Source organism: Leptonychotes weddellii, chromosome X (genome assembly GCF_054177405.1).
Source record: "Leptonychotes weddellii isolate Sample4059 chromosome X, ASM5417740v2, whole genome shotgun sequence".
Classification (NCBI taxonomy): domain Eukaryota; kingdom Metazoa; phylum Chordata; class Mammalia; order Carnivora; family Phocidae; genus Leptonychotes; species Leptonychotes weddellii.
Window position 1 is genome coordinate 97,738,796 of NC_138385.1, and position 15,230 is coordinate 97,754,025.

At 46.2% G+C, this 15,230-nt stretch overlaps 1 protein-coding gene across 3 annotated transcripts in view; it reads right to left on the reverse strand.

The window, feature by feature from the left end:
• EGFL6 (EGF like domain multiple 6) overlaps nt 1–15,230 on the reverse strand; it is a 59,666-nt gene that overhangs the window by 26,794 nt on the left and 17,642 nt on the right. For 2 of the 3 annotated variants that reach the window (XM_006747821.3, XM_031018755.2), the window contains exons 2-5: nt 11,783–11,895; nt 7,328–7,420; nt 3,195–3,314; nt 461–580 (exon numbers count right to left, since the gene is read on the reverse strand). In XM_006747821.3, the coding sequence (XP_006747884.2) occupies nt 461–580; nt 3,195–3,314; nt 7,328–7,420; nt 11,783–11,895 (446 nt within the window). Of the gene's footprint in view, nt 1–460; nt 581–3,194; nt 3,315–7,327; nt 7,421–11,782; nt 11,896–15,230 lie in introns of those variants that run through there. The other variant, XM_081809160.1, reaches the window with a different exon arrangement.

Genomic DNA, 15,230 nt, shown 5'->3' on the forward strand with positions numbered 1-15,230 from the left:
GCTGGTTACTTGCTAACTTAAACAACGTAGAAAGGATATACTATTCTCAATAGTCTTAGATCTAAAAACGAAAAATATGTAAATCCATTTTTGTAGGAAAATATTAGCTGGAACCCAAAATGGAGCCCAATGGCCCTTGGGATTTCATTCACTGAATGACAGTAAGTAGCAGGTTTCTATGGTAATTGAAGTGAAACATGCAGGGTAAATATACTAAAATAAAATTACCTTTATCCTTTTTCCACTAGGGCATTAGACAATCCCAAAGTAACAGAGAAGTGTTCTTTCTAGCATCCCAAAGTGTGTCTAGAGTCTATGTGGCCAATCGGCTCAGAAACGGGCGAAATCTCTACTTTCAGGAGCTTTCAGTCTAGTCAACAAGCAGATTGTGCTGAATGACAGAGAAGGAATTCAGTAGAGGGGGAAGGAGGAGGAGTGGAGGCGAGCCGGGCTGCCCTACCTATACAGACTCTTCCACTGGGGGCCAGGCGCAAGCCCGAGGACGGACACAGACAGCGCGGCCCCTCCTCCGTGTCTTCGCAGGCGTATTGGCAGCTCGTCACGGCACATGTCCTGGAGTCTGAAAACGTATGCAAGTGTTAGCCTTCTCCTCCCGAGCCAGTAAAAAGCCCTCACTGAGAAAGGATCTCTGCGTTCTAGGACATTTGGTGTCATATATGGGATGTATTACAGGATGAGCATCACTGTCTGGAGACCCAAATGGAATCAGGGCAAGGGTGGTGTCTTGGTGGTGCCACGGTCTCTTCGGTGGGCCAGTGTGTTAAATTTGCCTGTCTTTAGGTCGGGCAGGCGCCCCTCAGTTATCAAGGGCTGCATCCTTCTCTCCTCTTGTACATTTTCTCGTCATGCCTTTATGTCACCCGGCTGGCCTCTCTAGGCGGAAATGTAACCTCTGATGGAGATGATCAATCCGAGTCATCAGGGGGACAAAATCCATTCTACAGATCTCTCCATACATACCTCGCTTCAACGAGAGCCACTCAAGTCGTGAGACCTGGTCATTTCCATGCCTGTATTAAAACGTGGCAAATACGACTGACTGGCTACCCCAAAGCCATCCTGGACCCCTTTTCCTCTCACCACTCCCATCACTGAGGCTTTAAAGTCAGTGACTTGTCTTCATCCCAGCTTCCCTTGCAGCAACAATGGGTGGCCATAGGACCCAGCTGTGGCCAAAGAGATATAAAGATAAGTCTGATGGAGGGAGCGGGGCTTCTGGAAAAGATGCTGCTGCATGATGAAAGGGACAAGTGTGAAAGAGTCATTCATTCACTGGCATTACTCCTCTCCCCTTTGTCAGGCCTCCCTTAAATGTATGTGTGATGTCTGCAGCTGGGGCAGCCATCTTGTGACTCTGAGGTCACAAGCGTGAGAATAAAATCAGTACCCTGAAAATGGCAGAGAGTGAGTCCTTGCTGAGCTGTTCTGGAACTGCCTGCCTCCAGCTTTTTTGGTAAATGAGATAATTTAGGTGGCTTTTTCTGTCACTTGTTGCTAAACACAACTTATCTCACAAAAATGCATTTCCTCAGCAGAAGTCTACTATATATGGATCACAGGTGCCTCCAACAGGGAAGTGCAGTGAATACGCTCCCTTTATCCAGCGCCATCCATAACATGCCGATCACCCAGCGGGACGAAAGAAACTGCCAGGAACCAAGTGAAATAAAATCAGGAGAGGGGTCCAGGACTCCCTGCACACTTTGAGCTCTAAACAGGGAGGCCCGAGCAACCCTTCCACATACAGAACTAGACAAAGAAGGTACACACATCAAGGTAATAGACACAGACATCCAGGTAATATAACAAACATCTACCAAGGATAACATTTCTCCTTTATTCTCTTTTCTCTTTAGTTGCCTTCTTTTAAAATTAGTCTTCAATATTTACCTAATCCTATCCTTGCATTTAGGAAAACATACCTTTTTTGGCATTGATTGGGCTCTCATGGAATGTTTCAAAACATCCATTAGCACAGATCTTTTTAAAAATGTTAAGTGATCACTACAAAAGCCTAGATAGTGGTTCCCGTGATGGTGTATGGAGGGGGGGTTCTGGTAAAGTTCCCCTTGGTAGTGGTTACACGGGTGCTCGCCTTATAAGAATTCATTCAACTACATATTATGTTATATATATCATATATATTATATACATATTTGTCTCTTAATTTATGACAATAAGGATTTTTTAAAAAGACTTCGACTGTCTGCTTTATCTCTTAAGCCTTCTTGCCAACAGAGGATCTAGGTGACTGGTGGTGTTGGGGCCCTTTGCCAAGGACGGAAAACACAAGGACAAGCCAGGGGAGCAGCAAACCGTGCACTAGCCAAGACTGTGTGACTGTGGCAAAGTCCCAGATGGGCTAGGGAGTCCTAACTCTGTAACCCTAGGAAGCTAGCAAAAGCCATAAGCTTCCAGGTTTGGTGGGGGCTACGGTACAGAGGAAAGAGAGATGGGAGCGGGGAAGAGGGGAGGAAGGGAGACAGGCAGGGAGGATGGGTTTGCCTTTCAGCTGCAATATTAAACCTGATTCCCTCTGGATAAATGACTGGATATACTCTTACCTCCCACGGGACATGGGTTTCTCTCTATCACAGAAGGACTTTTCTTTTTCAGGAACGTGAATCGGAATGTATTTCCAACAAGAGTCACTAATCTTTGAGCATGGGGCAAGGGGCGTGAGAAAGGCAGCTGGTGGGAAGAACTGATGTCCCAAGATGGAATTTAAACGTTATCACCTCCCTAAAACAATATTCTTATTTTCCATGAAGAAACCCCATACGCCCTGCATATATAGAGATATAGAATTTATTTTTCTCCCCAATTAGCCTCTTTCTTTAAAAAGCAGGTATCCAGAATGGGCAAATCCAGAGAGATAGAAAGCAGATTAGTGGGTGAGGTGGGGGGTGGGGGGGGGGCTGGGGAGGAAGAATGGGGAGTGACTGGTAATGGGCACAGGGTTTTCTTTTGGGGTGATGAGGATGTTCTAGAATTAGACAGCGGTGATAGTTGTACAGCATTGTAAGTGTACTAAATGCCACTGAGTTGTACGGTTGAAAATGGTGAATTTCATGTTCTATTTATTTTACCATGATTTTAAAAAAAAAATTGTTCCTATGGCAAACATCTAGTCTCAAAGGATGAGCGCGAGCAGCCTGGCCATTGGAACTTACTCGCACATGTGGCATCCGGCATGAGCATGTGGCCGCTGAGGCAAAAGCACTTGTAGCTCCCGTGCGTATTCACACATCGGTGTTGGCATGGCCGGGGTTTTACTCCACACTCGTTTACATCTGCAGGGGGCAGGCAGAACATGAAGAGAGGCTAAGTGGATCAGGAAACATCAGGATGGAGAGTTGGGTTGGCTTCCCTGGATCCCACCGGTGGGGGTGGGTACACGGGGCAATGACTCACCTCTTCTCCAATCATCAGTAAAACCCCATTCTGAAGGACTGATGACGATGTGGGGCAAACAGGACAATCATGCACCGGCGGAGGGGAGGCAAATGCACACAACCACTTTGGAAAACTGTTTGGCAGAATCTACTGTAGCTAGAGACACGGATACCCATGACCTAGCAATTCCACTCCCGACTAGATCCCCAACGGCAACATGGATGTGCGCCCACCAAGAAAACATGTACTAAAATGATCACAGTAGCACTATTCTTAATAGCCCCAATTGGGAAAGAACCCAAACATCTCCCAACAGAGGGCAGGAGAGATGACTTGTATATTCGTGCAAAGGAATACTATACAGCAATGAGGCTGAACAAACTATAGCTCCAAGCCACAACGGATGAAGCTCACAACCACAAGAGTGAGTGCAAGAAGCTGGAGACAAAGGAGTACGTTAAAAATCAGGCAAGGGGCGCCTGGCTGGCTCAGTCAGTGGAGCATGCAACTCTTGATCTCGGGGTTGTGAGTTTGAGCCCCACATTGGGTGTACGGATTACTTAAAAATAAAATCTTTAAAAAAAAAAAAGCCAGGCACAGGGGCACCTGGCTGGTTCAGTCGGTTAAGTGTCTGCCTTCCGCTCAGGTCATGATCCCAGGGTCCTGGGATTGAGCCCCATGTCGGGGAGTCTGCTTCTCCCTCTGCTCCTCTCCCCACTAATGCTCTCTCAAATAAATAAATTAAATCTTAAAAAAAAGTCAGGCACAACTAATTTGTGGTGTAGAAGGTCAAGACAGAGCTCCTTGGGGGTGGGGGGCAAGTCACTGGAGGGGAGCAGGAGGGGTCTTCAGGAAGGCTACTGAGTTTCTGTTTCTTGGTTATGTGGATGTATTTGAAAATTCATTGAGCAGTACACTGTTGATATATGCACAATTCTGTGTGTATAATATTAGAATAAAAAGCTAGAAATACAATTTAGATACTTCATCCTTTAGTACTGTCCCAGGCTGCCTATGACAGGCGCCCACAGCGATGCCTCCTTTCAGTTGTTCCTGTTTTGGGCAGCCCCACACCGACTAACTTGTGTGGGCTCACACCCTTCCAGAGGGAGCCCTGACAGGCAGCTATCGGTGGTGAGGCTGTAGGATGCCATTTAAGCCTGGGAGGCTATGCTCTAAATGCCAATAATGGTTATCTCCAGGGACTAAGATTGAGGGTGACTTTCTTCTCTGTGCATCTCAGTGCTTCCTAAAAAGAATTTAAATACTAAGAATGAATGACTTTTTGGGGCACCTGGGTGGCTCAGTCATTGAGCGTCTGCCTTCGGCTCAGGTCACGATCTCAGGGTCCTGGGATCAAGCCCCACATTGGGCTCCTGCTCGGGCGGAGTCTGCTTCTTCCTCTGCCCCTGCCCACCCACTCATGTGCTATCTCTCTCAAATAAATAAAAATATTTTTTTAATTTAATTTTATTCATTTATTTGACAGAGGGAGAGCACGCACAAACAGGGGGAGGGGCAGAGGCAGAGGGGGAAGCAGGCTCCCTGCTGAGAGAGGGGAGCCCAACGAGGGACTCAATCCCAGGACCCCGGGATCTTGATCTGAGCCGAAGGCAGACGCCCAACTGACTGAGCCACCCAGGTGCCCAAATAAATAAAATCTTTAAAAAAAAGCAATCATGGGTAGAGGAGCTTATCTTTGGAAATGTGGTCATGTGGGTGCCTCATGGCTTAACTTCTTCAAGGAAGATATAGGAAGGAGAAAAGAGCCAAATTCTGTGTAAGACCAAAATTCAGCAGGGCAACAGGCAAAGCATACCCTTGAAAATAAAGAAGTGGCTGCTTTCACCTCTGACAAGAACCCTGTACAGGAATTTTCTGACGTCTCAGTGGGACATTTGAAAGCTCTTCGTCCATTGCTTATCCCCTCTACTCTACCTTCTCCTGCATGGGTTCTAACCCCTTCAAAAGGGGGAACTGGAAAAAGCTAATTGGACATTAATGGGAAATCCAGAAATACCCCATCCCTTGGCCCTAACTCAGAGGTGACTCACTCGTCGTGTGGAAGAAGGATTTGGGGGAAAGACACCACGGTGGAGGGCTGAGGCCTGTCACCATTAATGGATATATAAGGACTTTGATCATGCCACCCAGGGGCCAGGAAAGCTGCGGGAACCTGAGCCAACTAGACCACTCCCTCAACACTAATATTTTACCGGGAATTGAAAACCAGCATGAAAAATATCTTCTCTCTTCCAAACCTCTGCAGAAGATATGTTGGTACAGAATCCAGGACGATACAGAGAAACAGGTTTTCTGGTGTGAACCCCTCTGGTAAGGGATGTGCTGGATCATTACTTATGAGAGCACGATCCTTGACGCGCCTCAATCAAGCAGGTGGGTGCAGTTCTCAGAAGCACCCTAGGGTGCTGGCCTCTTCTGGTGGTGGGACAGCAGAGACTCAGAGGTTCCCCTCTGAGCTGCAGGGCTGGTAGCTATTTCAGTGTATGCGGCCAACCTCGGGGCTTGGCAGTGAGGCCTAGGGGTGGCACAGTGGAGTGGCTGCCTGCCCATCTCTGGGACTCCATCCTTCCCTCCAGAAGGCTGGCAGCCCCAAGGACAGCTGAACTTGATGTGCTCTTAGCCCAACTGCATTATCGGACTGTGGACACTTTCTTAATTACAGCAGGCTTCTTCACGCCCAGGTCTCTTGGCCTCAGCACTGCTGACATTTGGGTCAGATCATTCTCTGCGGTGGGGGCCGCCCTGCGCACTGTAGGAGGCTGAGCACCTCCCTGGGCTCCACCCACTGGATGCCAGGAGCACCCCCAAACGTCTTCAGACCTTGCCAGATGTCCCCTGGAGTACGGTTCCCAGATGGAGCAAACAGAAATACGGATGCCCAGTTAAATTGGAATTTTAGATAATTAACTAATACTTTTTTCGTAGACGTATGTCTCATGCAATATTTAAGACCTACGCACCCTATAAAATTATCTGTTGTTTATCTGCAATTTAAATCTGAACTTGAGATCTATATTTTGTCTGGCAACTCTTTCTGGGGAATAAAATTGCCCAAGTTGAGAACCACTGTGTGTTAATAGTATAAATACACTCTTTAATATCTTCGGATAAACAGCTTATGATAAGTCCTAAAGTACCTTTTAAAATATGTCAATTATAGTAAAAACATGCATGTCATTCAACCCAACAATTCTATTTTCAGACGTTTATCCTATAAAAATACTCAAGGGTGCAAGGATATGTGTAGAATGACGTCTGACTTAGCACAGCTTGTAATGGCGAGAAATTGGAGACAAAGTAGATGAGAGTGGTTAAACGAAGTATTTTTTACACAAATGATAAAAGCGTTTGCATCGGGGCTGAGGATACAGCCTTAAGAAGCACAAGCTAACTCTGTATGTGCTGACCCGTACATGCAGTAAGAATGGACCAACCCAGAGAAGGGCCCTTCAGAGACTGAGGACAAACTGTTCACACTAGTTCAAGGAGGGACTGGGGAGGGGGGAGGGGGGCAGAAACTCCCACTTTTTAACTTATATCCTTTTGCATCGTTGGGGTTTTTTTTTTTTTTCAGTAAAAAATATGCATTACTTTGGTAGTGGAAAAACACAATGAAAATCATTTTAGAAAATAAAAGTTATTTGACAGGAGAAAAAAAGGCCTTTGATCTGGCATCTTAACAAAAACATCAGAATGACTTTTATACTTTTCTAGAAGAGACTGATTGAGAGACCTAGGTCTGAAACCCTTTCATTTGAAGATTCGACTTACAACCTACAAAATGGCGGGCACGGGAGTGTCTATCACAAACGCTGCTGCAATGATTGCGTAGCTTCTGAAAGCTCTGGGGTACGTCTGTACTTGGACCCCGGCCTGTAGTACTGACCTTGACTGCAGGTTTTCCCGGTGTATCCTGGAAAGCATCTGCATTTGTTTGGTCCCACACACTCACCAAACTTGCATCCAGGTTCACACGTAGCTGTGGAAGGGAAAGGTGTTTTGACGGTAAAAGAACAGGAGTAGTTAGAGAAACGCACGCAGGTCAAACTCAGCAGCCTTCTGTATGGCGGAGAAATCCATGGGGGCACAGAGAGGATGATCTGCTTCCTCTCTAGTCTGTTTTCCCCTTCGGGATACTGGAGAGTGTTTTGTTTGTGAACTAGATCACTCTCCTCCACCCCTCCACCCCAACTGAGTGCGAGTTTATCCAAGTTTATCATAACTTTGCTTAGCACTGCCATGCCTCCAAGTGACATTCAAAGAAAAACAAAGCCTCCCAGACCACAGTCAGCTAGTTTTGCATATAAACACAAAAACATTTAATAAAAGAACTGTGATGTGGGAGCTGGAAGGGACTCCAGAGCCATCCTGGGTCAAGTGCCAAGGTCCTCCTTCTTTCTGTCACTGGCCTCTTCTTTGTCTTCCATATTTTCTCTCCTATTTTGCTTTTGAATGATCAAACTCTATTTTTAAAGCTCTGTGTGATCAGTCAAAATAATGGAGCCACAGACTGTAGGCAGGGAGGCGCAACTTCTAGCCCTAAGGATGGGAACTAGAAGCATCATGAGGAGGAGGATGGTGGCATGATAAAGGCAGGATTTGTTTCTTCTGGGTTTGGTTTTGTTTTTTTTTCACTTCTGTATCCAGACACCTGACACAAATTGGGCACTCCATAAATATTTGCTGGGTGAAAGAAGTGATGGGAGAGACACCAAGAATAGAAAGTTTGACTGGGTTGGGGGCAAGAAAAAATAGTCAAAGATGATGGGATGTTTGAGTCCGGCTCATAGGGAGGAGGTAGGGAGAAGAGGCAGTGGATGGGACAAAAGGAATATGGGAAAACCCAAAGAGAAGGAGGGGAGAGGACAAAAGAAAAATGAATGAGAGAGGAGTCTAGAGTGAGTCAGGAGCCCTGAGCAGCTTCTGGATCTAGTAGGAGCTCAGGAACTAGCCAGCACCTGAAAAGATGACTCAGCAATGGCCCAGGAATGCTGTCTACTTCCCTTCCCGTTGAGTCCCTGGCTCAACCCCAGCATCTCCCCCTTGACCCCAAACCCTATTCTTTGTTAATGTTAACATTTATCTCCCAGTCACCTGGACTCAAAATCCCGTTCATCTCTATCTTCTCTTGTCCCCAAACTCCTCAGTGAGAACATCCTATCCCTGCTTCTACCACCCAAGTCATTCATTGAACAGACACTCATCTAGCTAATGGAAATCATGCTGCCCACAGAGATCTGGGATATTACACTGTACCTCTCCCCGCCCCGCCCCCCACCCCCACCCTGCCCCTGCTTCTCCCCACCACAGCCTGTGACCTGGTACTTAACTGATATGGGGTCTAACAGCCTAGCCCCTGCTTTCGGGGCAGGACAAAGTCTGTGGTGTAGAACTCCCTGTGGGATCAGGCTGAAGCTAGACTTCTCTTGAAACTACATCTTTGCCTGGCTCCTTCCCCTATTTCCTCACTCCCTTACAGATTTCTCTGCAGAGCACCCTGCAACAGATGTTTGATACAAGAATCCCCTTTACAGGCTCTACTCTTAGGAAATCTGATGTCAGATACGACATTAAACTGATATTCCAAGAGCACGACTCCGATCATGCCATGCCTTGCACAGAAGTCACCAAATAATCTTTATTGCCCTTTGAGTATCATACAGGTATCATCACCAGGACCCGGCTTCCATCTTAGTTTGTACCTTTGGCCTACTCTGCTCCCTACATATAGGCAACACTGTGGTCAAACTAGATTGTCTGCTATTCTCTAAACTGGACCCTTTCTGCCTCTTCCTGTCTTGTTATCCCTGCCTTGGGGCACCCCTTCCCCACCCTCCAGTGGTTAATATCCTCCTGATCCTTCAAGAGCTACCTTGCATGAGCCCGCCTTCCAGAAGCCTTCAGTGATTTCTCCAGCCATATCAGAATTCCACTCAACTTTGAGAATTCCACAGAACTTGGGCAGGCCTCCCCCATGAAATCAATCAGGCTCCATCTTATGAAATAATATATTTGGCTTCTATCCTTCACTTCTATCTACTACCCGATTCCCAGCCCCTTCAGAACGGGGACTTAAACATTCATCTTTGTTTCTCCTGCTGCATTTAATAGTGCTGTGGGTATGTTAGACACTCAAATAGTTTCGAACAGTAAATAAAATAACCGGTATAGACCTTTTAACAGGGAAACATTTTATGGCTCTGAATAAATCATAAGTGAGAAGGTAAGGAAAAAATGCTTCTCAGCAAAATTCTTTCCCTCCTGGAGACAAAAAAGAATTTTGCTTTCCAGTGTCTATTTTGTTATGGATATGCTCTTGGAGATGCAGCTTTAAGTTTAGATGTTAGAAAAATAATTTTTTTACTTTTTTAAGCCTTGAATGCCTCTGATTGCTCCCTGGAAAGTTATTTCGAATGTGGGCCAGATAGGAAAGCCAGGATCAACGCCAAATAGAACATAAGAGAAATGGTGAATAATACCCTTGCTGCTATAAGGTCAAAGCTCCAGCAAGATGTTTTCAATTTCCAGCGACCTTGGATCTGTGACTTGTACAGCCAATCTTCAGCACAGGGAAATTTAGTTTATGTCTAAAATGGCCTGAGATTTAAGTGTACTTTAGCTAGACTTCTTGTTCAATCCTCCCTCTAACTCTTCCATCTGCAGCTGTTCATTGGGATTTGTTCAGGGACGACTCTTACCACATCTTGCTAAGTGACATACATTTGAAGGTTAATGATACAGAGCTGAGCCATCCCGCCCTGGGAGCAGATTTAGGCAGGGCAGGAGCCAAGATCTAGAAAGCTCCAGCATGGAGTCAGGGCCTCTGGAGGAACGAAGGGTGAACAGATGGATGGAAGAGGAGTCCGGGAGGACTGGGATCTCCCAGGCTGGGGTGCAACTCTGCCTGTTCGGGCAAGTGGGCATGGGTTCTCATCTCATTACCACACAGCCCACGCTCTGACTTAGGAATCCGAGATCTGGCAATCAGGGGCTCATCACCCCGTTACTTGGTGCTTCAAGGAGCAGATGACTTTACCGTCAAGAAGGACCATACAAATTGGATATAATACAATAACAGATTTTAGATACAAACATCATTGCAATTTAATACCTGAACATTTCACCAGGGCAGCGGGGGTGCTGATGAGCTCTTGCACTTGCCAAACATGCCTACTGAGCATTGATTGTGCTTGAACCCTCGGCACATGCTCTTTTAACAGCTCGCTTTAAATTCTTTCCTGCCTATGGTATTACATTGTCCACAAAAACATCAAGAATGTGACCGGCTGTCTGCGGCGTGGCCAAATTGCTTTGATTTAGTTACAGAGTAGACCTTACAGAAAGCCAAAGCTCACCCTCATTTATTCACCAGAGACATGTAAGTTTTATGGCAGGAGGTGCTGAGGCTCGTGTAACTCTAAGACTCCAAATCATGCGGTCCACGTGGTTTTTGCCCCTTTCCACCTGACAGCCTTCACATAAAAATGTGCTGTGTCTAGAAAAAGACTACAGCAACATGTAATGCCTGCATCACATGTGCTTTGAAGGGACAGGAGAGTCATCCGTCCTTTCTGAGTCAAGGGTGATTTAGGAGATATTTTCTATGCATGCCAGGTAATGAGCATACCCTTTAATGCTTACACTCTTTCCCCTCTGAACTAGGAATTAATCTCTCCACGTTGCTGACGAAGTGGAGCCTCAGCCAGCTTACCTACGCACCCAAGGTCACCCACGTCATTCTGACATCCCCAAGACAATGCCCTTGATCATGACACTATAGACCCAGTCAGCGTGAGGACCCACCCTCTTTTTGAATTGACAGAGCCCCAGGGGGATGTTCTAACTTTCTTTATCTGGGTAGGCAATAATGCTCTTCAAATATCTTTTCTAGTATCTTGATACTCCTGTCATCTTGTCACCAGGAAACTGCTGGTGGAAGGTTTTGCATGATACTGAGCCCGTAGGAGCCTTATCAGTGCTTTTCAATGGTTTATAGATTCTGGATATTATCAAGTTCTGTCTTCACTTGTGGTCTATCCAGATATTTTTGAACCAGCTAGAGAGGAGGAGTTTGGGGCAGAGACAGAAAGAAGGTAGTACTGTTATTCTTACCAAAACAAGCTAACATTTTTGTGCTTTACCGTGTATAATCCAGCATGATCCACAGTAGCACCTAAAGTGTATGGGACATGTGGTTGTGTGTTTATCCTATTTAACAGATTAAGGGATTTGATGACAATGGGTGGACAATTTGGTGACAGCTTACGGTGTCCCGGATAAAAACCTAAGGACACTGGCCTACGACTGGATCCCAGGGTGGTCTGAGTTTTCACACAATTACCTTCACAGATTCCCTTGCTGTTCCTTCTCCAGCCATAGCAGCAGGCCAGCTTAGTCCCATAGCGACAGACCCCGGGCTGCAGCGCGGACGTGGACAGCCCATGATCCTTTGGACTGTGGGTAAAGAGTCGCATGTTAATATGGAGAACACAAAAAGGGCAACAGAGACTCTTTCCTGCCGGTAAATGAACAGGAGAGATGACAATTACCTGGTGAAATTCAATAAACCTGCCCTAAGGGCTCAATTAGATCCAGAAAGCCTGAATTTGGGGTTGCCAGCCTTCTCCAATCATGGGTGTTGTCCATTTCTCTCTTCCCCGGGGTTAAAAGAATCCGGTTACATAATCTATAAAACTAGGGCGCGTGAAAATGGCCAAGAGCTTGTCTCCAAACCCTGTCGAGCGCCAATTTCCAATCTGCTCTGTACAGACACAGGGGCGGTCCAGGTCTGTGTCGGCTCCAGCGCCGAGTGTGGTAATGTGACGCCGTGGCCCCGTGGCTCTGTCCCTGACAAGACTGCTGTGCGTTTACCTCATCGGCCACCTGGGAACCACCACACAAACTGGACTCTCCACACACCCTGGACAGTTCGGAGCTGGAAGGCTCTAGAGAACCTCCAGCAAAGCCCTCCCGTGCCCAGATGAGGAAGCGCCAGCCCAGTGGGGTACAGCCACATCCCCAGCAGAGCCACATGTCAGGGACTCCAGCCCAGGGTGGCTTCTCATTCCTCACTGCCTCCTCGGAACACCATTTGCTAAACTCTTTAACCATAGAGCAGGGGTTGGCAAATGCTTTTCAGAAAAGGTCAGATGGTAAATATTGTAGGCTTTGCCATCAAGAGGGTCGAGCGGTCTCTGTCCATGCCCAAGAGCAGCTAGACGGGCAACAGTGGCCAAGAGCAAACAGACGGGCATAACTGGGTTCAATAAAACTTTTATTTATGGACACCGAAACTTGAATTTAATATACTTTCCACGTGTCATGTAATATCATTCTTCCTTTGGTTTAGCTTTAACCAGTTGAAAAGGTAAAACCAGGGGTGCCTGGGTGGCTCAGTCGGTTAAGTGTCTGCCTTCAGCTCAGGTCATGATCCCAGGGTCCTGGGATCGAGCCCTGCACTGGGCTCCCTGCTCAGTGGGGAGCCTGCTTCTCCCTCTCCCTCTGCCTGCCGCTCCCCCTGCTTGTGCTCTCTGTCAAATAAATGGATAGAATCTTTTAAAAAAAGGGTAAAACCAGGCTTAGCTCACTGGTCATGAAAAAACAGAGGGCCACCAGCCTTGGCCTGCAGGCCTTAGCTTGCCGACCCCTGATCCAGAGACCTGAAGGAGTGAACCTGGCCACCAAGTGCCCCTCAGCATTCTGGGCCACGACTGGACCTCACTGCACAGTTACATACTTACTGACCTAGTTAGTAGTGGGCGGGGCTGCCACCAGCTTCTGGAAGAAAAGACTTGAGTTGTGTATTTTGTGGAGGGCTGGGATTGTTTCCTTGGGCAGATTAAATTAAACGTAAAATGGTTCCTGGGCTCTTTAACAGACAAGGGATGCACCTTTGACCATGTGCTTTCTGCTGCAGGACTGAATTCTCTGCAAGTTAATAATCCTTAGTCAAGGTTGGGAAGTGCCACAGCTTTGCAGTTCTCCCCTGAGCTCTGCCTCTCCCACCCACGTGGTTCTTCAGTTAAGAGCCACAAAGATATGGTCTGCGACATTTCATTAACTGAGAACACCAAATGCAAGGATGATTTTATGATTTAATTTTCCTTAAAGGGACCTTTTTTTTCATCTTCTGATGAAACTAATTTGGGGGATTTGTAAGTCATTTGCTCAATCATTTATTTTTTTAAAAATTTCATTTATTTATTTGAGAGAGAGAGCACAAGCAGAGGGAGTGGGAGAGGGAGAAGGAGGCTCCCTTCTGAGCAGGGCGCCTGACGTGGGGCTCAATCCCAGGACCCCGGGATCATGACCTGAGCCGAAGGCAGATGCCTCGCCAACTGAGCCACATAGGCACCCTGCTCAACAATTTAGAACAGGGTTTTTCAACCTCTGTACGACTGACTTTTGGGCCAGAGAAATCTTTGCTGTTGGGGGCTGTCCTGTGCCTCTCAGCCAGGGTTGATGTACCAGCATCCCTGGCCTCTACCTATAGATGGCAGAAGCACCCACTCTCCAGTTGTGGCAGGCAAAAACGTCTCTAGGCACTGCCAACTGTCCCTTGTTAAGTTCTACCGCAAGTGAAACATTTATTCAGTACTTGCCATATCTCAAGTACTGTCTTAGGCACGCAGAGTGATGAAAAAGACCCAATCTTTACTCTCTTAAATTCCCAAACCATCATAAACAGATATATTGCAGCAGAGGACAGCATGGTAAGTATCATAATAATACAGTCACCTTACATAATCTAATCTGGACATTACTAACAATTCTGCAGGGGATACCGCAATCTTGACCCCGTCTGCACATAACTAACAATTCCCAAACAAGAAACTACAGACTACTGAATATAAAGTGTGTCAAGTAAGTAAGTGCTAGTCCACACAGAATGATGTACTTAAGAATCTTTGTGTAGCATTTTTAAAATGGATATAATTCACATAATAAAATGCAGTAATTTTTAGTATATTCACTATGTTATGCAACCATCACCACTATCTAATCCCAGAACATTTCCATTCCTCCAAGAAGAAACACCATACCCATTAGCAGTTAGTCCCAATTCCCCGCCCCCCAATCCTCCAACCCCTGGTCACCACAAATCTACTTTTTGTCTCTGGATTTGCCTTTTCTGGACATTTCACAGAAATGTAATCGTACACTATGTGATCTTTTATGTCCGGTTTCTTTCACTTAATATGCTTTCAAGGTTCATCCATGCTGTGGCATGTAATAGTACTCCATTCCTTTCTATGGCTGAATAACCTTCCATTGTATGGATGGACCACATTTGTTTATCCAGTCATCAGTTGATGGACATTTGGGTGGTTTCCTTGTTTTGGCTCAAACGAATAATGCTGCTATGAACACTGGTGTACAAGTTTTTGTATGGACATATGTTTTCATTTCTCTCTGGTATATACCTAGGAGTGGAATTGCTAGGTCATATGGTAACCATGTTTAACTTTTTGAGGAACTGCCAGACTGCTTTCCAAGATGGCTACTCCATTTTCCATTCCTACGAGCAGTGTATAAGGGTTCCAATTTCTCCATCCTTACCAGCACTTGTTATTGTCCATTTTTTTTTTATTACAGCCATTCTAGTTGGTGGGAAGTGGTATCTTACTGCAGTTTTTTTTTTAAGACTTTATTTATGGGGGCATCTGGGTGGCTCAGTCAGTTAAGCATCTGCCTTCGGCTCAGGTCATGATCTCCAGGGTCCTGGGATTGAGCCCCGCATCGGGCTCCCTGCTCAGCAGGGAGTCTGCTTCTCTCTCTTTCTCCCTCTA